Source organism: Chiloscyllium plagiosum, chromosome 4 (assembly GCF_004010195.1).
Source record: "Chiloscyllium plagiosum isolate BGI_BamShark_2017 chromosome 4, ASM401019v2, whole genome shotgun sequence".
Classification (NCBI taxonomy): Eukaryota; Metazoa; Chordata; class Chondrichthyes; order Orectolobiformes; family Hemiscylliidae; genus Chiloscyllium; species Chiloscyllium plagiosum.
Window position 1 is genome coordinate 60,263,845 of NC_057713.1, and position 23,417 is coordinate 60,287,261.

At 39.5% G+C, this 23,417-nt stretch overlaps 1 protein-coding gene across 5 annotated transcripts in view; it reads left to right on the plus strand.

Moving 5' to 3' along the window:
- Positions 1 to 7,771: 7,771 nt before the first annotated feature.
- spidr (scaffold protein involved in DNA repair) overlaps positions 7,772 to 23,417 on the plus strand; it is a 267,753-nt gene continuing 252,107 nt past the window's right edge. Inside the window, exons 1-3 of one of the 5 annotated variants that reach the window (XM_043688286.1) lie at positions 7,772 to 7,922; positions 16,730 to 16,897; positions 21,343 to 21,412. In XM_043688286.1, coding sequence (XP_043544221.1) covers positions 7,905 to 7,922; positions 16,730 to 16,897; positions 21,343 to 21,412 — 256 coding nt within the window. In that variant the 5' untranslated portion in view covers positions 7,772 to 7,904. The remainder of the gene's footprint in view (positions 7,923 to 16,729; positions 16,898 to 21,342; positions 21,413 to 23,417) is intronic. The other 4 variants (XM_043688285.1, XM_043688287.1, XM_043688289.1 and 1 more) reach the window with 4 other exon arrangements.

A 23,417-nucleotide genomic window follows, 5' to 3' on the forward strand; every position in this document is an offset into this window, starting at 1 on the left:
TTTTTTTGCCCAAGACTTTTGCTTGTGACTGCAGACACAGGATAAGCACCTAGGCCTCTGCCAAACTCTGACTGGTTTTCCCTCTGGTGCTTAGCATGGAGCTGTATGGGGCAGGTGAGTAACTGGGTGTAATAAAATGGACTTGTACACCTCCATTCACATTGTACTGCATACTTATTATGAGAATATACATCACTGTCACTTTCTCCTGTTTTAATTTGACTTCTGTCCAACTTAGCCCAGACATTCCTCTCATTCATCGTCATTTCTCATTGCCCAACTTGAGCAACATTTTTTCCCCTACTGCTGACCCATTCACATGTAAACTAATTTTGCACATTATCCACTATTTTCTCACCTCTGACTTTCTTTAACAAAGTTAACATTTTTCCTTGGTTATGACCTGTCAGTAGTCTCGTACTTTGGAACTAGCGTTAACTGCTAATGATTTTCTATAAGCATTCAGTCCTCCTTCTTCCCCACTGACCCTGTCTTAATAGATAAGTGCTCTAGGTCAACCATGACTGGATAACCTGCTTAGGTTAAATTCACTTGACAAACTTTTCACAAATATTTAAACAGTATTAATTAGCCTTGATTGGGAGGACAGAATGAAATCCCTTTTCCAGCCCTCCCCATCCTGTTGATTATTGCTGACACTGGGATCAATACCTTGAAGTTGGTACGCTGCCTTGCACTAGTAATTTTGGACTTCTGTTGTATCCCTATCACCTTTGTAAGGAAGTTTGGCGGGGTGGGGGTGGGGGTGTGGGGGGTAATGGTAGTCCACTTAATTGCACTGCAGTTAGTAAACATCCTTGTGAGATTAATGTGTTCATTAGTTTCCTTGTACACCAAGAAAAATGTAAGAGACAAGTGTTTGATTATACAAATTACTCCGATTTGAGAATTATCCACGAAATGTATCCAAATCAGCATTGAATTGAAAACACTGCAAATATATATACTAGGAGAAAGTGAGGACTGCAGATGCTGGAGATCAGAGCTGAAAAATGTGTTGCTGGAAATCCACCAATGGAAGGGCTTATGCCCGAAACGTCGTTTCTCCTGCTCCTTGGGTGCTGCCTGACCTGCTCTTTTCCAGCGACACATTTTTCAGCAAATATATGTACTGACTGGTTTGGTTCATCAGGTCGGGGCAGTTGATCATGGATATGTTGCTCTGTGATCCTCCATAGATCAAGTTCCTTATCTAAATTTGACCTCCTCTGATCAAATGCAATTGCCAACATCAAAGTTCCTGCCATTAATATTCTTGGGATTTCAGTTGGCCAGAAACTTAAAATGGAGGTTATAAAAGCAGATTACAATTTGAATATTCGGTGGCAAGTGACTCATTGCCTAACTTTTCAAAGCCTTTGCACTATTTACAAGGCTCAAATGATCAACCGGATGATCCCTGCACCCTGACAGTAGTGTTCAGAACAAAGCATTCTCATACTATGTGCATAACTTTAAATGATGATTCTCTTCACTACTGTATGGTGGCAGTAGTATGTAGCATCTATGTGCAACACTACAGAAATTTTCCAAAAGGAATCTCCTGAGTCACTTAAAAAGACAAGGGCAGCAAGCACATCCACCTTGACTACCAGAGTTTCCTCCAAACCATACATCAGCCTGACTTGGGAATGTATTGCATTTCCTTCATTGTCAAAATACTGGAATGCCTCCCATAACAGTACTGTATGTCTTATTTTTCCTATACTCACTGCAACTGATTGAGAAAGTGACTGACCATCACCTCCTTAACAGCTGTTAAAGATGGGTAACAAATAAGGCTGCATTTCATGAATGAATAACAAGAAAAAATCTCTGTCTTTCCAGTTCATAATTGGAAGCCACTCTTAGCAGTTGTGCTTCTGACCTCTCTATTCTCCAGCCAGTTCCCTTTATATTGCTAACTTCACTCTTTCAAATGTATATGCAAAATCCTTGGGCTGATTTAAAACAAACTGATGCACAACAAATGAAAGACCGGTATTTAGTCAAGAATGGTCACTGAAGTGAGCTTTGCTTTGACTCAGTGGTGCGATTAACATCTCACCTTTGAGTTTCCAAAACAATCAAACAATGGATCTTGTAACAAATATAATCCGCCAATGGAAGGAATTCTTGTTGAAAGGATCCAGGTAGGGCTCAGAATGGCAGAACCTTATGTCTGATTCCTGGGACTTCAATCACAAATTTAAAAGGAAATCTGGGAAGGCTGTCCCCGACTTGTGCACCCTCATCTCAGATTCTTAGCTGGAGGTTCTCCTGTGGGATCTGAAATGTGGAAGTGTTTGTAAAGGACCAGAGGAAGAGAAAAGGTTCTTCAATGATGCAGGTGCGAATGATTATAGTCCAGGAGATAGAAAGTATGTATCCAATTCAAACCTGCTCACTGTTTTGAGAGTAGGACAGATGAACAGCATATGTTTGGATACACGAAATCTCACATGGTGCCTTTCCCAGCATTTTTCTACAACATATGGGCATAGTGGCTCAGTGGTTAGCACTGCTGCTTTCAGCACCAGGAACCCAAGTTCGATTCCATTGTTGGGCAACTCTGAGCAGTTTGCACATTCTCTCCATGTCTGCATGTTCAAGCTGCTCTGGTTTCCTCCCACAGTCCAAGGATGTGCAGGTTAGATGAATTGGTCATGGGAAATGCAGGGTTACAGAGACAGGGTGGAAGGGGTGGGACTGGGTTAGCTGCCTTTAGGAGGGTGAGTGTGAACTCCACAGGGTGTGGACTGAATGGCCTGCCTCCAAACTGCAGGATTCTATGATTTTATATAATACAACACAACTTGTACTTACAGTCTCCAAGCGGCTCCCTACATTCTTATCTGCACATCGTCATCTCTCATTCATGCCTTTCAGTCACTCTCTGAAAATGTCATCCATCCCTCTCCACACAATTCTTTTCTCATACAATTCTGCTATTTTGCTTTGCAGGAAGAAGATAATGCATACTTTTGAGGAGGGGCAGAAACTGGAAGATGGTACCTCCAGTAACAGATACTTTGAACACTGACAGGTCAAGCCCACGTGGGAAGGATGTCTTGATTTAGAAGGGTGCACTCATGTCAAGGGAGATGATCCTCTACTTGCTGATCCTATGTTAGGAAGTTTTTTGCCTCTTTCCAGCTAGATATCTGAGTTAAACACTTCTGCCCTTTCCAGCATGTTCCTGAGGAGAAGACAACTAGTATTGCTGTTGGTTTGGTGATGGTGTTCTTGTTCATCATTCGAGATGCAAGGTAGAGCTGAAGTTTGCTGTTGTATTTCTCCAGTGAAGACTGGCAGCAGAAAAGTAGAGATCAAGCTTATTAAAACTATGAAGGGCGAGTTGACTTCCAAGAAGTTAGAAATTACTTGTCAAGGGGCAGAAAACCATCCTGAGAAGAAATGTTGTGAACAGCCACTTACCTGGGCATGTCTGTAGCTATGGCTTCCTCATCAGTAGTTTTATTATAGTAGCATTCCTACTGTACTCTTGTTTTTTGATCCTGCAAGAGTATAAATTGGGGACATTTAAGTGACTGCTGGACATGCACGTGGATAGCAGTGAGTTGAGGGGTGCGTAGGTTAAATTACTATATTTTACATTGGGATCAAATCTCGGCACAACATCATGGGCCAAAGGGCCTGTACTGTGCTGTACTTTTCTATGTTCTATAAATACTTAAGAAAATTTATGCATTGACTGTTAAAGTCAAGATGCGTAGTTACAGTCATAGTTATTATGACAGCATAGGATTTAGGAGCAGCAATAGGTCACTTAGCTCTTTCGGCATGCTCCATCAGTCAATAGGATTATGGCTAATCTAATTGTGTTATGAACTCCACTTTCCTTTCTGGTTCCCCCTCTGAAGTAACATCTGATGCCTTTGTCAACTCAGTCTTGAACATATCCAGTGACCCAGTCTCTACAGCTTCCTGTGGAAGATAATTCTGACAACCTGCTGAAAAGGAATTATTCTCCTCAGCTCTATCTTGAAAGGAAGACCACTTATTCTTAATATTGTCTTCTAGTTTTAGGCTCCCACATATGATGAAACACACTCCTGATATCAACACTCTCACATCCCCTCAAGATCTTGTATGTTTCAGTTAGATATCTTTTCACTGTTCTACACTGCAATGGTAATAGGTCCATCTGTTCAATATCTCTTAATGACAAATATGATGGAGTAGCTAATTAGACCCTGTTAGCATTTCCCATTATTTAACATGAGCATGTCTAATCTTCTACCTCAACTCTACATCCTGCAGTATCCCTAATTTCTTTACTTGCCAAAAATCTATCAATCTCAATCTTGCATATACTCATCTAAACATTTGCAGCTTGGTAATGCAAAGAATTTCTAAAGATTTACAGTTCTTTTAAGAAATTTCTCCACATCTCAGAACTAAGCAACTGACCTTTTATTCTGAGACTGAAAGTCCTTTAAAACTGCCCATTTTAAAACCAAAAGTGAACCTTCACAAATTCATGACATGACACATTACATTTTGGGGCTTTAAGTCTCCATCCATACCTAAATGCATGTCATCTTAACAGTTAAAAATTTTTTCCCTTATACCTTCAACAGGTTTTTGATTCCAGGAACAGAGAGTCAAGACAAGTGGGTGATTTTTAGCTTGCAAAACTGGCACTATACAAAACAAGTAAGGGGGTTCCAACTATTTACAATCAATATTAAATTGTACAGAGTTTATGTTGCAGCAACAATAATCATAGGTATGAAAGTAAGTTCTGAGGAGGACATGAAAAGTGGAAATTAATCTAAGTGATGGAGTGTCACCCATCTGATGGTTTGTGTGGAGGAGTTGCTGTCAGGATTTGGTGGGGTTGATCAGAGGAGAAAATAGCAGGGAGGTAGTTTTTCCTAACCCCCTATCCTTAGGGTTTGCCATTAATTGAATACCTATGGTGGTGAAAATTGGCTACTAGAGTTTTTTTGAGGAATATGTGAGATTGTCCACTTTGGCAGAAAGGGTAGAAAATTATTGTTTCATATTCTTTGTTGCAGAATATTATTAAAATAGAGTCTGGTAACCTGTACATGAAGCACAAAAGTTTAAGAATATTGACATTTATTGCAAGGAGAATGGAGAATAAAAAGTAAAGACATCTTACTACAACTGTATAAGTGAATATTTTGCTATTAAACTATATATTTGATTTTTAATTCACTTGTAGGATGTGAGTATTTGTGGCTGGGCCAGTATTTATTGTCCACCCCGAGTTGCCCTGTCAAAGGTGATGATGAGCTGCCTTCTTGAACCGTTGCAATCCATGCCTGGAAACGTAACTGACTTGGTGCCATTGACTGTGCATGTATTGCACTGAGGCGCAGCCAGTTCTTCAACAATGTCTTCTGTCGGCCAGAAGATACAGAAGCTTGAACACATGCATCAATAGGTTCTGGAACAGCTTCCTCCCTGCAGTTATTAGACTGGTGAATGGACTGTCTCAATAATATTCATCTTTCTAATGTTGATCATGCTTTGCACACTTACTGTGCAGTGTAACCTGTATGCTTCACTCTGTCTAAGCATCCTATCATCTGTATGTCCTTGTTTGCTATGATCTGCCTATACTGCTCGCAAAAAAAAACCTTTTCACTGTACGTAGGTACATGTGACTACAATAAATCAAATCAAAGCAGGAGGATTGAACTCATGTGAGCAATAACTACCAACCACATAAAACAGAAATAAGATACTATAAGTTGGCAAGCAAAGAAACAAATGGCATTCCCTTCAAAATGACACTTGTTTTCGACTGCAACCAAAACATCAGCAATATCCATTGTGGTTAGACACACATACTGCTACAGAGGGAATTTCATGATTTGGATCCTTAATTTCACCTTAAAAACATTGTGTTGCAGGTTAATTTCAAAAATAGAATCTGAAAACCAGAGTTTGGGGAACAATGCCAGTCTAATATAAGGGACATGATTAAAAGGGAAAATGCTACATTGAACAATCTGTCACTGTCTTGAGCTGAAGAGGTGTAAAGCAATCATAAATTCTCCCTTTGTGACCATTAGTTCACTGCATTCTACTGCATAGACTTATTTATAATTTCTTAGGCAACAATGCCTGTTACATAGTATTAAAGTAGTTAACCAGTCATAAATTTGTAGAATTTTTAAAAAATTCATTCACAAGTCATGGATTTCACTGGCAAACCTAACATTGATTGTTCATTCCTAATTTCCCAGAAAGCAGTTAAGATTGAACCACACAAGGACACAGGAAATTAAGAAAGGACAGGGAAGGAGATTTATTATAATTTACAAGTTTTGGTAAATTCAGAGATATTAATATCAGTTTGGCTTGAGTTACAATTTAACAGAGGTATGGACTGTCTCAATAATATTCATCAGTAATAGTTCCTTCAGAGAGATTAGCCCAGTAGTTTTTCCTCCATGCAGGAAAACTGCATTAGGGGCTGGATCAGACGAGACCCCTGCTTACTCCAGTCAAGTAGCTAACTGATTTAGGATCCAAGAATTGTACATTTAAGCAATTCAATCAATCCTGATTTCAGTGATGTGATAAGGGAGCCAATTGCCCCATCTTCTTGGGCTAATTGGAAGGTTGTTAAACTGAACATAGTTTTACTCCCTCATTAGCTTCCATTGTGAAGAAATAACAAAAAAAATTAGCATGCATTTTAGCATAACAGTTAATAATAAATGTTTTTTGGAGGAAAATATAAGCACTACCATGGTTAGGTGGTAGTGTGGGGGAAAAAAAAAGAAAAATAATAATAAATGTTTTCCTTTGTCCAGAGCTGGCTAGAAGCAGAGCAGCTTGTCTCTTAAGTCCTTTGTTTTAGCTGGAATGTTTATACAATGCGGGGATTCAGCAGCTTTTGGAAGTATGATCGTGTGATCAGCCAAAACCATTTTATAGTCCAGCAAGATGTCCATTTTTTTTAAAGCAGCAGATTTTAAACTCGAGAATTTAGAAGAGTATTCTTTGGAATTTCTCTTCATGCCTTCTGGCCATGATTTAGCTAACAACAAACAGACTAACTCTTCCCAGAAACAGCAATTTATATATCAGTGAGTGGAGCTATTCCGAAGATTCCAAGTTAACTCTTTAAAAACAACAAAAATAAGGTACCTCCCATTTCAAGACAGAGTTGAGGAACAATTGTTTTGCTCAATGGGTTGTTAATCTTTAGAATTCCATACCTCAAGGATGGGACTTGGAATATATTTAACGATGAGATAAGTATTTAATCTCTTAGGTAGTGAAAATCGACGGGTGAGAAGCAGGAAAGTGGTGCGAAGGCCACCATTAGACCTGTGCTGCAAGCTGTGTCTGTTGGTAACCATTTAACAGGAGTGTTCAGATATGATCTTTATGACTTTGTTTTTGAAACAGGTTTGGAATATTTATGTGGCAAAATTCTTGGTCATGCACATGGAGTTCAGATATTTGTTCTCCAATCTCCAACTACCTGAGTTTGGAAAGGCCGTTCTCTCCACAGCCAATGGAAGGATTTTTTTTTAAATGTTGCTATCACTCCTGCTTTGTAATGGTTAGAAATATGTCAGAATTTGTCCCATCTAGTGTTCTGTAAATTTGGATAATTCTGTGGATATTAAGCACAGTACTGCAACTGTAGGTTGTAAATTAAAAAAAAATAACAACTGTACATGCTGGAAGAACACAGCAAGCCAGGCCAAAACAAAACGTTAATGCTGCCTAACTTCCTACTTCCTTCTAGCTTCCTGGTTGTCTGCAATAGATTGTCGGGCAGCTCTACGCAGCCGCAGTTTTGACTCCGCCCACACTGCCAGAGCAGTTCGGCGGTTGGTGCTGCCGGATAAAGCCTGTGTGTGGGCCTGAGCAGATTAAGCGATAGGATGTCCAACACCAGGAAGGTATGAGGGTGTTTATTTTTAATGTGCTAATTGCACGGTGTTTACAGGAACAGGTGTTAGGCAGATGGAAAATGATAAGCTGTTAATGGAAGCAGCCGAGAGCCTGTCTTCTGTACCCGGGGCAACGCTGTCGTTCTCCATGCTGACTGTAACTGGCCGGAGAGCGGGTTAACTCAGTTACTAACACTGTTCCTACCTCGAGCAAAGCACAGACAAATAGAAAATGCTGGGAACACTCTGCTGGTCAGTTCGTATCTCTGGAAGAACAGTTTCCCAACTTTGTGTCAAATTTAGTTTTGTCAACAGGAGATGACGGAAATTTCTAAAAGAGCAAAACCAAGAGAATGATAGGAACATGTTCACACAAGGGAATATTGACCAGTGATTTAATAGTCAAAACACGATGGTCAAGGTGATGGAACTGATGCAAAACTGAAACGGACGTGGTTAAAAACTGGAAATGTGTATCAAGAAAAATCAGGCCAACACCAAGAGTGCAGATTGCCTCATCAACGCAAAAGCCAGGGTTATTACCGGATGTCTTAATCCATTTCCAGTACGTCTAAAATGCAGGCGCCCCATTCTGCAAGGTGGTATCTTCAGCTAAAATAGTGTACACTACGTTTAAACTTAGCTCCATTAGTGATGATGCTATTAAGCCACTGGTGGTGATGTGCATTATTGTCAGTGCTTCAATATTGAGAAGTATTAATTCATCAACTGAAAAATAGTGGTAGAATGTAAACAGCAGATAGTTTCCTTGCATGCTTCACCTGATACTTTGAAACTTAATGGATTTTGAAATCATTGTTGAGAAATCCCAGTGATGCTTCTTCATGACTGTATGATGTTGGTTTCTATCTCTGTTGGATGTATTCTGTACCTGGGACAGTGCTGGAGATGTCTGTGACATTGCTCATCATTCATAGAGTCATAGAGTTGTAGAGATATACAGCATGGAAACAGACCCTTCGGTCCAACCCATCCATGCTGACCAGATATCCCAACCCAATCTAGTCCCACCTGCCAGCACCAGGTCCATATCCCTCCAAACCCTTCCTATTCATATACCCATCCAAATGCCTTTTAAATATTGCAATTGTACCAGCCTCCATGTACCACCCTTTGTATGAAAAAGTTGCCCCATAGGCCTCTCTTGTATCTTTCACCTCTCACCCTAAACCTGTGCCCTCTAGTTCTGGATTCCGTGACCCCAGGGAAAAGACTTTGTCTATTTATCCTATCCATGCCCCTCATAATTTTGTAAACCTCTACAAGCTCACCCCTCATCCTCTGACGGTCCAGGGAAAACAGCCCAGCCTGTTCAGCCTCTCCCCATAGCTCAAATCCTCCAACCCTGGCAAGATCCTTGTAAATTTTTTCAGAATCAAGTTTCACAACATCTTTCCGATAGGAAGGAGACCAGAATTACACGCAATGTTCCAACAGTGGCCTAACCAATGTCCTGTACAGCCGCAACATGACCTCCCAACTTCATTCAGTAGAATTAGACCTGTTATGAAATTATGGGCTTTGCAGGAACTACTGATTTTTGTTGCCATTTAAGTCTAATGGCTAGGTCAGTTCAGTTTAATCTTTTTATTTGTAGTGGATTGGTATATTTGGGTGACCTGATTGATCATTCTAGAGTACAGTTATGAATTAACCACATTGTTGTTGGTCTGGAGTTAATTGTCAGGCAAATTGTATTAGGGTGGCAGTTATCCTGTGAAATCAAGGAGGACTGGACCTGTTGATGATCTCATAGCTTTGTTGTGAAAGTGCCAATGTTGGACTTGGATAGACAAAGTTTAAAAAAAATCTCTCAACACCAGGATATAATCCAACAGGTATATTTGGAAGTACAAGCTTTCAGAGTGCTGCTTCTTCGTCAGGCAGCTAGAGGAGCAGAATCATAGGACACAGAATTTATAGCAAAAGGTCATAGTGTCATACAACTGATGTAATATATTGAACAAACCTAGATTGCTGTTAAGTCTTTCATCTTTTAAATTAGGTTGCAGGTTTCGATTCATTAATTTGTAAATCCCAGTATCTCGTTCAAGTCACATTCCTGAGGTAACTTATGGTTTCTATTAAAAAAAGACATCTCCGCTCAGACAATGGATTAAAGGTGTGAGGTTAGACTCTATGTATTCCAATCTTGAGTCAGTTTGGTTTTGTTTTCAAAGTAGGAATTTATAAAATGTCCCTGGATTGACTGTCTACAGATTGTGTGCTTTTTGAACAAAATAGAATGTATCCACAAATACAATTCTGCAATTGCAAATTGACCTAGTAGACTTATGTGTGTGTGCGCATGTGAGAGTGTAATGGAGTGTGTGTGTGCGCACCTGAGAGAGAGCATGTGAGTGAGAGTGTGTGTTTGAGAGAGAGAATGTATTAGGGTCACCTGCAGTGTGACATGAACGCAAGGTCCCGGTTGAGGCCATCCTCATGGGTACTGAACTTGGCTATCAGCCTCTGCCCAGCCACTCTGTTTTTTACGTATCCCAAAGTCCGCCTTGGAGGGCGGTCACCCAAAGACCTGAGACCGAATGTCCTTGACTGCTGCAGTGTTCTCCAACTGGGAGAGAATATCCCGGTCTGGCGATTTGTCATGCGGTGTCCATTCATCCGTCATCATAGCGTCTGTTTCGTCTCACCAATATACCGTGCCTCGGGGTATCCTTGCCTGCATATGAGATAGATAACATTGGCCGAGTCGCATGAGTACCTGCTGCATACACAATAGGTGGTGTCCCCAAGTTTAATGGTAGTGCCCATGTCGACACTCATGCCTTGCAATGGTTGCCATGGCAGGGTTGTATGGTGTTGTGGTCGATGTTGTCCTGAAGGACTTGGGGATATGCAACAATGCGGAGAGACTGAGCGGAGGCTGATAGCCAAGCCATGAGGATGGCCTCAACTGGGACCTTGGATTCATGTTGCACTATAGGTGACCCCAATACACTGTACACTCTCTCAGGCGCACACGCACACACACTCCTTCTCTTCCCCCCCCACACACACACACACACGTGCACACCCTCTCACAGGCATATACTCCATGATACACACACACTTCCTCTCTCACACATATACACTCTGTCTCTCTCCCTTACATGCACGCGTGCGCGCACACACACACATGCACACAAGTCTGTGGGACGAACTTGCATGTATTGTATTTGTAGATACATTCTATTTTGTTCAAAAAGCCTATAATTTTTTGTGTAGGCAGTCAATCTATGTGACATTTTATAAATTCCTTCTTTCAAAATAGAACCTAAATGACTCCAGATTGGAATACGAACAGGCTGTAACCTCACACCTTTTATGCATTGTCTGAGCTGAGACTTTTTTTACATATAAAACCTTAAGTTATCTCAGGAATGCAACATGAAAGAAGTTCTGTGATTTACATATTAATGAATCGAAACCTGCATTCCATTCTAAAAGATGAAAAACTTAATAGAAATCTAGGTTTGTTCAATAAATCACATCAGTTGTATGACACTATGATCTTTTGCTATAAATTTTGTTCTATGATCTTGCTTCACTAGCTTCCTGATGAAGGAGCAGCACTCCGAAAGCTTGTACTTCCAAATAAACCGGTTGGACTATAACCTGATGTTGTGATTTTTTAAAATAGCTTTGTATCACTTGCTTTTGTTCTAATTTAAAAGAAATTAACTTAACAATTTAAATTCACAAATTTCAGTTGTGACATTTGAATATATAACCCATTTTGTTATTCCAGGTCTCCAGGTTGACTTCCAAAGATTCCCTAATGCCAATGCATTGAATTGACTATTGCCATCCTTGTTTGCCCTGCTGTATTTGTATAACATATGGTTATGTCCCAATTTGAAACTTTTGTGGTTCTTACTCTGATCTCCTTACACAGTTTCTCCTATCCTGGCTGTACAATTAATGATCATTTATAAAAAATCTGTAAAGGAAACATATTCTCAGTTTTGGTGTCCATTACTGTTACTGTGATTTGTTGTAAAACTTCATCTGATTTACTGTCCTGTAGGGGAGAAAATCTGCTATAATTGCCTATTCTGGTTTACACATGAGCCGAGACCTACAGCATCCTGTTTGGTTCTTAGCTGCCTTCAGGTTTGCTGGGCCATACTATTTGAGGGCAACAAATTCTGTCCTTGCCAGTGATGCCCACATCCCACGTAAAATAAAAAAAAGTTGATCTAATTAGCATTACAAAGACATGACTGCAAGGTTATCAGTATGTCACAATCAAGCTTAACTTGGAATTCAGTGGTACAATCCCATTCTCATTGGAACATTTGCTAAGAAGTTATGAATTCACCCTGCTCCCTTCCTCTCAATATACGATAGTATTATCTTTAGGTGGTTCCACAATATATTGCTCCAAAAATATTGATAGGAAATCATTCTACCAACTTATTTTTGAAATCAGTCCTGCTAATTTGAATGACCCACTCTATTTGAAGATCAAGTTACAATACCTTCAAAATTAATTTTGGGAAATAAATGTTCCTAGGTACTTACATTTTAGAAAAACAGACAAAGGAGAAAAGTAGCTCTTAATAAAGAACAATGTAAAAAAAGATGTCATTTATGGAAAAAGATCTGGTCTCAAGAAATTATGAACTAGAATCAGTATGTCTGGGAATTATGAACAGTAAGAGTCGGCAGACAAAGGTGGGAGTAGTTCATGGACCTTATACCTTTGGGCAGAGCAATAAAAAATAAATTATTGGAATTAGTAACAAATGCAATATAGTATTTTTGGAAGTCTGATTTGAAGTGTGTGGTCAGACAAGTTGATGATGGACTCCTCTGCGGTGGTACTGGTTTCAATCGTGGTACTGAAGGAGGCTTGGTTACTGCTGGTGATGATGTCAAGTTTCTCGTGGCAGACACACAAAGATTCATCAGGCGACTGAGGCTCCGGGAATTCTTCCACAAACTCCAAGCTGTCAGTAGCAAGCCCAATGAGACAACCAACGAGCCAGAACCTGTCGATAGAAAGATCTGCAGTGCAGCAACCAAAGAAGAAAGAGTCGCATTGGACCTCTCCGGAGGGCAGCTGCCCTAGGCTCAAAAGGTATGCCTGAGTCATCAGGAGATACGTCAATACCACATTCATCAGCTGTGCTCACAACATAGCCCAAAACATCACCCAAGCACAACGTGTTGGCATCCATGCTCTCAAAACCAACTGCAAAATTGTCGTTAACCCAGCAGACAAAGGAGGAGCCATTGTCATACAGAATAGAACAGACTGCTGCAAAGAAGCGCATTGTTCAGCTGTCAGACAGGAACACTACAGATCACTACCTGTAGATCAGATGAAAGGACACACACGTCAACTCAACAGTCTGATCAAGACCTTTGATCCAGACCTTTAGAGTATCCTATGCACTCTCATCCTGTGAATCTCTTGTATTGGAGCCTTCTACTAACTTCTGAAGATACATAAAGCCAATGCTCCTGGATGTCCCATCATGCCAAACAATGGGACCTTGTATAAGAAACTCTCTGGTGATATCAAAAACATCTTGAATTGCATTGTAAAAGGAAACCCCAGATCCTGTCCCGACACTGCAGACTTCTTGCAGAAACTCAGCACCCATGGACCAGTCAAACCAGGAACATTCCTCGTCACAATTGACATTTTGGCACTCTACACCAGCACCCCCCATGACAACAGACTCCGTACTCAACACCAACAACTGGCAATTTCCAGATGCCATCCTACAAGTCATCTGCTTCATCCTTGACCACAACATCTTTACCTTCAACAACCAGCTCTTAATCCAGACACACAAAGCAGCCATGGTGACCAAATTTGCACCTTAATTAGCTAACATTTTCATGCACAAGTTTGAGCAAGACCTCTTCACTGCACAGGACCTCCAACCAGTGCTCTACACTAGATGCATTGATGACATTTTCTTCCTTTGGACTCATGGTAAGGAATTGCTGAAATGACGGCATGACGATATCAACAAGTTTCATCCTACCATCAGACTTACCACGGGCTACTCTTCAGAATCGGTCTCATTCTTAGACATTCAAGGACTGACACCTTGTTCATCACTCTACCGCAAGCCCATGGAGAAACCTCATGAAGCTTCACTTCTCTAGCTTCCTCCCTAAGCATGTTAAAGAAGCCAAATGGGATACGGTGCTCAAATCATTGATGGCCAGTTCTGACATGCCACAGCAAAAAACTGGAACGACCTCCTCAGAAGATAGACATGGAGCACGATGAGAGAGTACCCTTTATCTCCCCCCAAGGGGAGAAACTATGCCATGTACTTAACAGCCTTCAACATGTCATGAGATGCTCATCATCACAAAGATCATCCCTGAGCCTTCACTTCTTGCCGTTAAACATCTGCTCAACTTCAAACAGGCCATTGGTTACAGCAAACTACCCAGCTGTCAAGGGAACAGCGACTGCAACACTACACTGCTCTGCCATGACAACCGCTGCAAGACATGCCAGATCATCGACATGGATACTACCATCATGTGTGGGAACAGCACCCACCATATACAGTAGTACTCATGACTCCACCAATGTTGTCTACCTCATACATGGCAGCAAATGATGCCTGAGGCATGGTATATTGTCATCATGTCTGCATGGTCTTGCCAATGGATGAATGCAGGACAATTGTCAGGCAGGAATGTTCCTTCCCAGTTAGGGAACACTTCAGCAGTCAAGGACATTCAATCTATGGACTTTGGAGGATGCTGACCGAAACTGGCTTTAGAGATACATAACAACGCAGTATCATCGAGCAGAAACTGATAGCCAAGTTCTGTACCCCTGACGATGGCCTCTGCCGTGATCTTGGGTTAATGTTGTGCTAAATGTAAACACACCATATTGATATGTGGTTGCAAAATCTTCCTTACTGTTCTGTTTTGACATCATCATCTTGATAACTTCATCCCTATACTTTAATTAGTTTGTACAGTTTTGGATTACTTGTTACTTTAGTTAGACTCTCATCATGAGACTCTTATACTTATCATGTTATTCCAGCTGTTTGGTTTGTCGCTAGCACCATCTTATTTTTGATTTTTTTTTGTAATTATCTCCCTGCCTTTATTGATCAGATTGTAGGTTATCCCTTCACTTGCTGTTCAACTGTTCATGCTTTACCTACACCGTTTGACACTTTTGATCACTTGCAAAAACTTGTTATTCAATCTGTTAACATTTAAACTCACACTATTTGTACTATCTTTTGACACTTAATTATCTCTCTCTGTATAAATTCTGTGCCTCTGTACTTCCCTCTACTTCACCTGACGAAGGAGCAGCGTTCTAAAAACTTGTGATTTCAAATAAACGTGTTGGACTATAACCTGATGTTGCGCGACTTCTGACAATTGCAGCAAGTCCTTGATAACGTTCAAGCATGACGAGTAACATTGTAGGGATTCTATTCCATTCTATGTAATTATAGTGTGGGAACAGGCCCTCTGAACAGTAACCCACCTAGGCCCATTCCCCTACACTTACCCCTGACTGATGCACCTAACATACATATCCCTGAGAACTGTGGACAATTCACCTAACCTGCGCATCTTTGGACTGTGGGAGGAAACTGGAGCACCTGGAGGAAACCCACCCAGACACGAGAAGAATGTGCAAACTCCACACAGACAAGCACTCAAGGCTGGAATCGGACGTGTATCCTTAACGCTATGAGGCAGCAGTGCTAAATGAGCCACCATGCCTTCCTATATTCCAGACAATGAGCCTCTCCATCATGAGGGAATTAAATCAACACCCCTAGACATTTAATGGCATTATCTGAATCTCCTAATATCAACTTGGGGGTTATCATTGACCAGAAACTGAACCAGTCATATAAATATTGTGGCTACAATTGGGATTTCTGTGGCAAATAACTCCATCCTGACTCCTCAATGTATCTGTGTGTGTAAGTCAGGATTGTGATGGAATACACTCAATTTTCCTTGATTAATGTTGCTCCAACAACACTCCAGAAGCTCAACACCATCCAAGACATAACAACCTGTTTGATTGATAGCCCATCGAACACAATTCACTTTCTTCACACTGATACACAATGACACAAGTGTGTACCATTTACAAGATGCACTGCAACCACTCTCTAAGGCTTCTTAGATAGGGCCTTCCAAACCCATGGCCGCTTCCAATTTGAAGGACAAGGGCAGCAGATATGTGGATTGCCAACATCTGATAGGTCCCTTTGAAATCACTCATGATCCTGAATCAGAAATATATGACTCTTTTTCTAGTGTCGCTGGGTCAAACCCTGGAAGTTTTTCCCATTGAGGATCTATCTACACCAAATGGACTACAGTGGTTCTAGAAGCTGTTCTGAAGGAGAACTAGGAATGGGCAACATATGTTGGGCCAGATAGAAACACCTATAATCCATGAAGGAAAATTTCAGTTAGTGTTGTGGATAGCAAAGTGTACTTTCACCTTTAAAATCTAAATTTAGCTCTAACCAATCCAATGAAATAAACTTTGTATAAACACCACTTGGTTCTCAGAATTCATAGCATACTATATAGCATTCTACTTGACAAATGCAAGGTTTAAGTTGTGAACAGTAGAGCACTTCTAATTTCTATCCAGTTTCTAACCTATGACAAGGATGGAAGAAAGAAAATTGGCGAATTCCTTTTTAAGATTCATGTTCTGATTCTATTGTGACATTTTTTGGCAAAAGTAAGTCAAATTGATGTGCGTAGCATTTCTTTATATTGTTAATCTGATGTATTTGCCTGATTTTCAGCGGAAAAGGACGACTGGAATGGTGGAGCGATTCTTATTTTTGAGTGGTGATCAGGATGTGGAGGCAACCTGCAAGAGAGCAAGTACTCTTGCTAAGAAATTTACACCTTCAGTTGCAAAATCATGGAATCAGTGTGGCAAAGGTTTTCAAGCAGTTTCATCAATGGAAGTAAGATAATATAGCAATCTTACAGTCCATCATAAGTTGCTTATTGAGAGCTCAATTATGCACACTTTTAGCATAAGTACCATGTGAGGTGAAAGAACATATCAGAGAGTATAATTTGAGGGAACTCTGATGGCTTTGGGAGAAGTAGTAACAGAACTTCATGAAGAGTTGACTTTGGGATGGGAAAGAGCAATAAGAGGCTGCTAGTGGGGCTTTTAGACCCTTAGCTTATTTTACTTTCTTCCGTATTGGCAACTTCTGACACCCTAGAAATAACTAGATTATTTTTTAACTGCATAGAATTATTAAATAAGTCAAATCTCACATTGAGGTATGGTTTGGAGATGCCAGTGTTGGACTGAGGTGTACAAAGTTAAAAGTCACACAACACCAGGTTATAGTCTAACAGATTTAACTGGAAATACTAGCTTTCAGAGCGCTGCTCCTTCATCCACCTGATGAAGCTTTCACAAATGCCCTATATACTTGAAAATAATAATCTTTCTTTTATATTCAGTTGATCTCATAATAATATACTATTAGTCTTCCTGATTATGTGGTGCATTTGCTTCACAGTTTTTTGTGACTTGTGCACAAGAGCACCTTGATTCCTCTGTACCTTGGCTTTTGAAATTGTTTTCTATTTAAGTCATACTCTGTTTTTTTATTCTTCTTGCCAAAGTAGACAATTTTGTATCTTCCCACATTATATTCTGTCTCCAGATTTTTGCCCATTCACATGACCTATCTACATTGGTCTGCATTCATGTTGCATTATCTTCACAACATAATTTCATACATATTTTTGTCTTTTGAAAATTTACCCACCATGACATCAACTCCTCATCTAAGTTGTTGATATAAATTGTAGAAAGTTGAAGGTCCAATGCAGATGTCTGCATGACCCCACTTATCATGTCCTGCCAATTTGATACAGACCCATTTTTGCAGTCTGTTTGATTCTGTCAGCTAGCTAGTCTTCAACCCCTGCAGGTACGTTACCTGCTATAAGAGCTACTTTGTGCAATAACCTTTTATGTGAAACCCTGTCAAATGCCTTCTGGAAATCCAAGTACAGTATAGCTCCCCTTTTTCTGCTTCTGAGAAACTGTTCCTGCTATTTGCATTTCCAACCACATCTTTCCTCTCTTTGGCTTCTAAGAGGATGATTGTTATTGCCATTCTTCCATTTGCTGTTTTTCTTTCCCACACACTTTTCAAGCTAGTGATACAACACTTGTCTTTTCTTGCACAACTGACCAAGGCCCCAGATGCTTCTTTCATGTGAGACAGTGAATTATTTGAACTTCCTCCAATCTTTTGTACGAGGGTGATGAAAATCAGTTATGTAGCCACTTTGTTGAATATCTCCATTCTGACCGCAAATGTGACCCAAAACTCCCTTTTGTTTGCCAATTTAGGTCCCTGTCAAACTATGTTCTGACTTCCTTATTTTTACCCAATATCTTGTTCCAATGAAATACAGCATGATCTTGAAAAGACATCTTTCACTGGTTACTTTGAAATCCTCTGATCTTAATATTCACTTTATTAACTTGTCACCTCCAATCAAACTTGTTGTCTCATAGCAGGAAATGTGGGATAGGAAATCAATGTTTTGACAAACATACATACATGCATGCATGCACACTCTCTCTTGGAGTAGGGACCCTGCTTCAGGCTTCTTCAACACTCCACAATGACACAGTGATTTGTTCCAGCATAGTGGTTCACAAGCTGGGATCTCAAGAAACTTTCCAGTGATTCTGCTAGATAATCATTCTATCAGAGAGAGACAAAAATATCAGGGAGAAAAAGGAAGAGAAAATTAAACTGTCCATTTGGTATAATTTAATTGCGGCTGATGATAGTTTTGCTACATTCAATTTGGGTTCCTGCAGTGAGCAAAACCTCTTGTAAGAAGAAAAGCTGGTGGTGAACAATTTAGACTAATCTAATTCTTGCAATAATGTAAACTTCTTGCATGATTAAACATTATATTTACTGACCTATACAAAAGATTCCTGAGACTCACATTCAAGTGAGTATTCTAATTGAATTTGAGACAAGATAATTCTTCTATATTTAGAAAAGTTTTGTTAAAAGGTGGTTACCTGCTTTGAGCCATTTAAATGTCTAAGAATAGTATGACTGCTGCAATTTGACAAACATCAGTCTGTTTTGAATGTAATCTGTGAACTGTTTGGTTATATATTCCAATAATACTTAACCACATTAAAAGCAATGCACTATATCAGTGAAATTGTCCTCAAATTGCTACTCTGTAATTAATTTTAATTTTTATTTTACCAAACAACTATTATTAAGTATTGTTAAACAGCAACACAATCAGTGCCGATTTAACATTAGATGTGTAGTATGCACATCCCAAAGACTGGCATTTTGTATCAAACAGCATGTCACTTTGACTATATGTAACAAGAAGGAGAGTGATTGCAGCAGCCAGTCCATGTTTACAAAACTTAGTATTCAGCAATAGATGTGATTCTGCAATTGGATATTTCTTGATTGTGTGAAGAACTATGCTCATGTCCAATTTGGGGTTTGCACATGTGTACAGAGGTACCTCGATTATCTGGCATTTGACTATCCGAATATCTGATTATCTGGCAAGATTGCAAGCTTCCGATGCTTGGCTAAACTATGCCATCTGGCATTCGATTATCCAGAATTCGATTAACTGAACAAAATACTACCCGCCCATATCTTTCGGATAATCAAGGTTCTGCTGTAATTAAAGCAACATATGCTAATGCATGCAACACTGTACTCTTTGCAGTAGGAAGAACATGTACACATACTGTTGTGTTGAAACAGGCACAATAAGTGACAGCCATTCTCTGGTTTATCTGTTAGGATAATTCTTTCATTAGTCAGAGTTGAGCTGCCTGGCTTAAAATTTAAATAAATCTTGGCAATTAATTGTTCAGTCATCATTAACTGATGTGTTCTCCACCAGAATCAATTGCCCACCAATCAGAATCTGCTCTCATACAGTCAGAATGTTGTTTCCCTTTATGTTGGTATTCTAAAAGCATGTGATTGGTGGTGTCCCTTAAAGATCTATGTTACGGCCTCAAATAATCACATTATTTACTAACACCTTGGATAATGGCATAGAAATTTGTATGTCTGAATTTGCTGATGCAAAGTCAGATGGAAGTATAGATTACGGCATAAAATTACAAAGGGACATTGATAGACTAAGTGAATGGGTAAAATTGTAGCAGATGGAGTTCAGTGTAAGCAAGCCTGAGCATATTGCACTGAAAAAGGATAAATCAGATTACTTTCTAGATGGTACAAAGTTAAATGTCTAAACACATTGTCATAATGTGGAGGTGCCAGTGTTGGACTGGGTTGGACAAGATCAAAACTCGCATGACACCAGGTTATAGTCTGACAAGTTTGTTTGAAAAATTCAAATACATAGATCTTTAAAATGCCTCAAACAAATGCAGAAAATAATCCAGAAGGCTAATGGAATGCAGGCATTTATGACTGGAGTGCAAGGATGCAGAAATTATGCTGCAGTTATACAAAAGCCTGGTTAGACCCCACTTGGTGTACAGAGAGCAGATCTGGGCACTGTATGTTATGAAGGATGTATTGGTCTTGGAGGGCACACAATGTAGGTTTACAAGAATGATAGCTGGATTTCAGGGATTAAGTTTTATAAGGAGAAATTGTACAAATTAGGCCTGTTTTCAACATATTTTTGAACATTATAGGGTAATGTGATCGAAGTCTTTAAGACATTAACAGGGAAAGACAGGGATAAAAATAAACTATTTGCAGTTAATTGGTAATTCTAGAACTAGGGGCATAGTCTGAAAATTAGGGCCAGATTGTTCATGAGAGATATTAGGAAGCATATCTACTCACAAAAAGTGGTAGAGGTTTGGAACTCTCTTCCACAAATGTCAGTTGAAGCTCAATTGGATGTTAGTTTTAGACTTGAGATAGATAAGTTTTTGTCAAGCAAAGATATTAAGGGATATGGGCCCAAGGAATATATGGAGCGAGGCCACAGTTCAGTATGATCTCTTGGAATGGTTGAACAGGTTCGAGTATCTAAATGGCCTACTCTTGTTCCTATGTTCCTGTTTATTGTAAGTGCAAGAGGAACATTTTTGAAAAAGTTTGTCTTTTCTCAGAAATATTAAGTTTTAATAATGCTTTTAAAAAATAGCTATTTCCATGCAGAACTTTTGTATTGTGTGTTATATAATGCTATCATTAGATTGTGCATCTGCAATCGCAAGCCCAGTATAAAGGGAATAATTTGACCAAAACAATTTTAGCATTACTTTCCTAATGGCAGTAGTTGTATATGCCCAACCATTGTTTTGTTTGGTTTTATTCACATTATGTTGCTTAGTTTTCTCAGATGTTTCATTTTACTTTTTTTTTCGTTTTAACAGGGTAGCAAGTCTATGGGAGAAGAGAAAACGGTAGTCCGTAGTCTCACATCTGTACTTCATTCTGACAGAGGTAGTTTGTCTTGTATTAAGTGTTTGCTATACACCAGTTTTATCCTTTTTTTGAGGTTGATAGCTATCATTAACATACAATTACATAGGTCCCCAAGCAGCTTTATGGTTCTCACCTGTAGATGTTTCCATGAGCCCAGGCATCAATGGTAAATATGCTATTTAACAACACAAAGCAGCTCATGATGCAGAGGCCCATGCCAAATTTCTGGGGACACAAATTCAAATACTGTTCCTGCCATTGGTGAATTTTAAGTTCAATTAACAAATAAAGAATTAAAAGCTTGCCAGAGTAACTGCGATCATGAAACTACTAGATTGTTGTTAAATCCCATGCAATTCTCTATTACCATTTAGGGAAAGAAATCTGTTCTTACCCAATCTGGCCAACATATGACTGTCTATTAGATGTTCTCTGAAATGGCCCCTAGTAAGCCATTCATTTGTTCCAAACTTAACAGTAAAGTTGAAAAAAAGAAATGGGAAGATTGCTTGACATCAATTTAAGCACTGAAAACAATGGCATATTGTGCCATGTTGACCTTGCACAAGCCTCCTTTGCAAAGTTAGGAAATTGATCCCGCAAACAAAGTAATAGCCTGATATAGTCACATTTTATAACCAATGTTTTAGACTCCTCCAACATCATTTACGGCCTGCTTGCTGCCAGGAGGGAGTGGCATAGTGATATATAGTAAGGAGGATAGTTTCCTCAGAAGGCCAGTAATATACACTCAGGTGGGAGTTGACCTGGGAGCATTAACCTTTTGGATTGGTCATGATCCCAAGAAGTTTCATGACATCAGGTCAAACATGGGCAAAAAATACCCCACCTACTATACTCTCCATATATTCCTCCATGTTGAGCACAGGTTGGAAGAGACACCGGTGATAGCAAGGTCTTAGAATGTATTCTGAGCAGAGGATTTTAATGTCCATTGCTAAGATTGACTTGATATCACTATTACAAGATTGATCTGGTCAAGTTTTGAAGAAATATCTGGCAGGCTGGAATTGTGACAGGTGTTGAGGGAATCCAGAAGAGGCAAAGACCAACTTGATCTTGCCCTAACTGATATACCTTGCCATAACAGGTAAATATGACCACCATATAACTTTGCAAAGATGAAGTCCCATTTATACACTGAAGATATTGACAATAATGTTATGTTGCACTATTATAGTGCTTAATGGAACAGATTCCGAATTGATCTGTTCAAAACAGTCATTAGCAGCAGCAGATTTCCTTTCCAGAAATGATATTGGTGAATCAGGTGGATTCTTCTGACAATCGACAGAGGTTTAATGGCGACCACTAGCTTTTAATTTCATATGTATTCACTAAATTTAAATCCCACTATCTGCCATGCTTATGCATATATATATGTCACTTCAAGGCATTATTCTAAATTATAGGTAATTGAGATCCCAGCGCTAATCCCTGTGGCACCCCAATAGATATTGTTTGCCAATCTGAAAATTATTCTAAATCTCCATCTTCTGTAAGTTAACCTACCCTCTAGCTAATATTATCCCTAACATCGTAGACATTTGTAACATAATCTTTATCAAATGCTTCTCTGGAAATCAAGTTCACGACTGGTTCTTGTTTATTCACCTTGTTCTTTATGTACTCAGAAAATTCTCCAGAAAGTTGTCAAACTTAAGTTGTCATTATTTTTAAGTTTGAATGTTAGTCACTTATCTAAGGGAATTTACTTTATTCTTGTAAAAGGTAATATAAGTATATAGCAAAATCTTACAATGATTGCTGTATCTGATAAAAGCTATATAATGAATGTATTAGAAAATACTTGAATTCAGCAGTTATACAGTCATAGAGTCATAGAGATGCACAATACGGAAATAGACCCTTTGGTCCAATCGTCCATGTCGACCAGATATCCCAACCCAATCTAATCCCACCTGCCAGCACCTGGTCCATGTCCCTCCAAACCCTTCCTATTCATGAACCCATCCAGATGCCTTTTAAATGTTGCAATTGG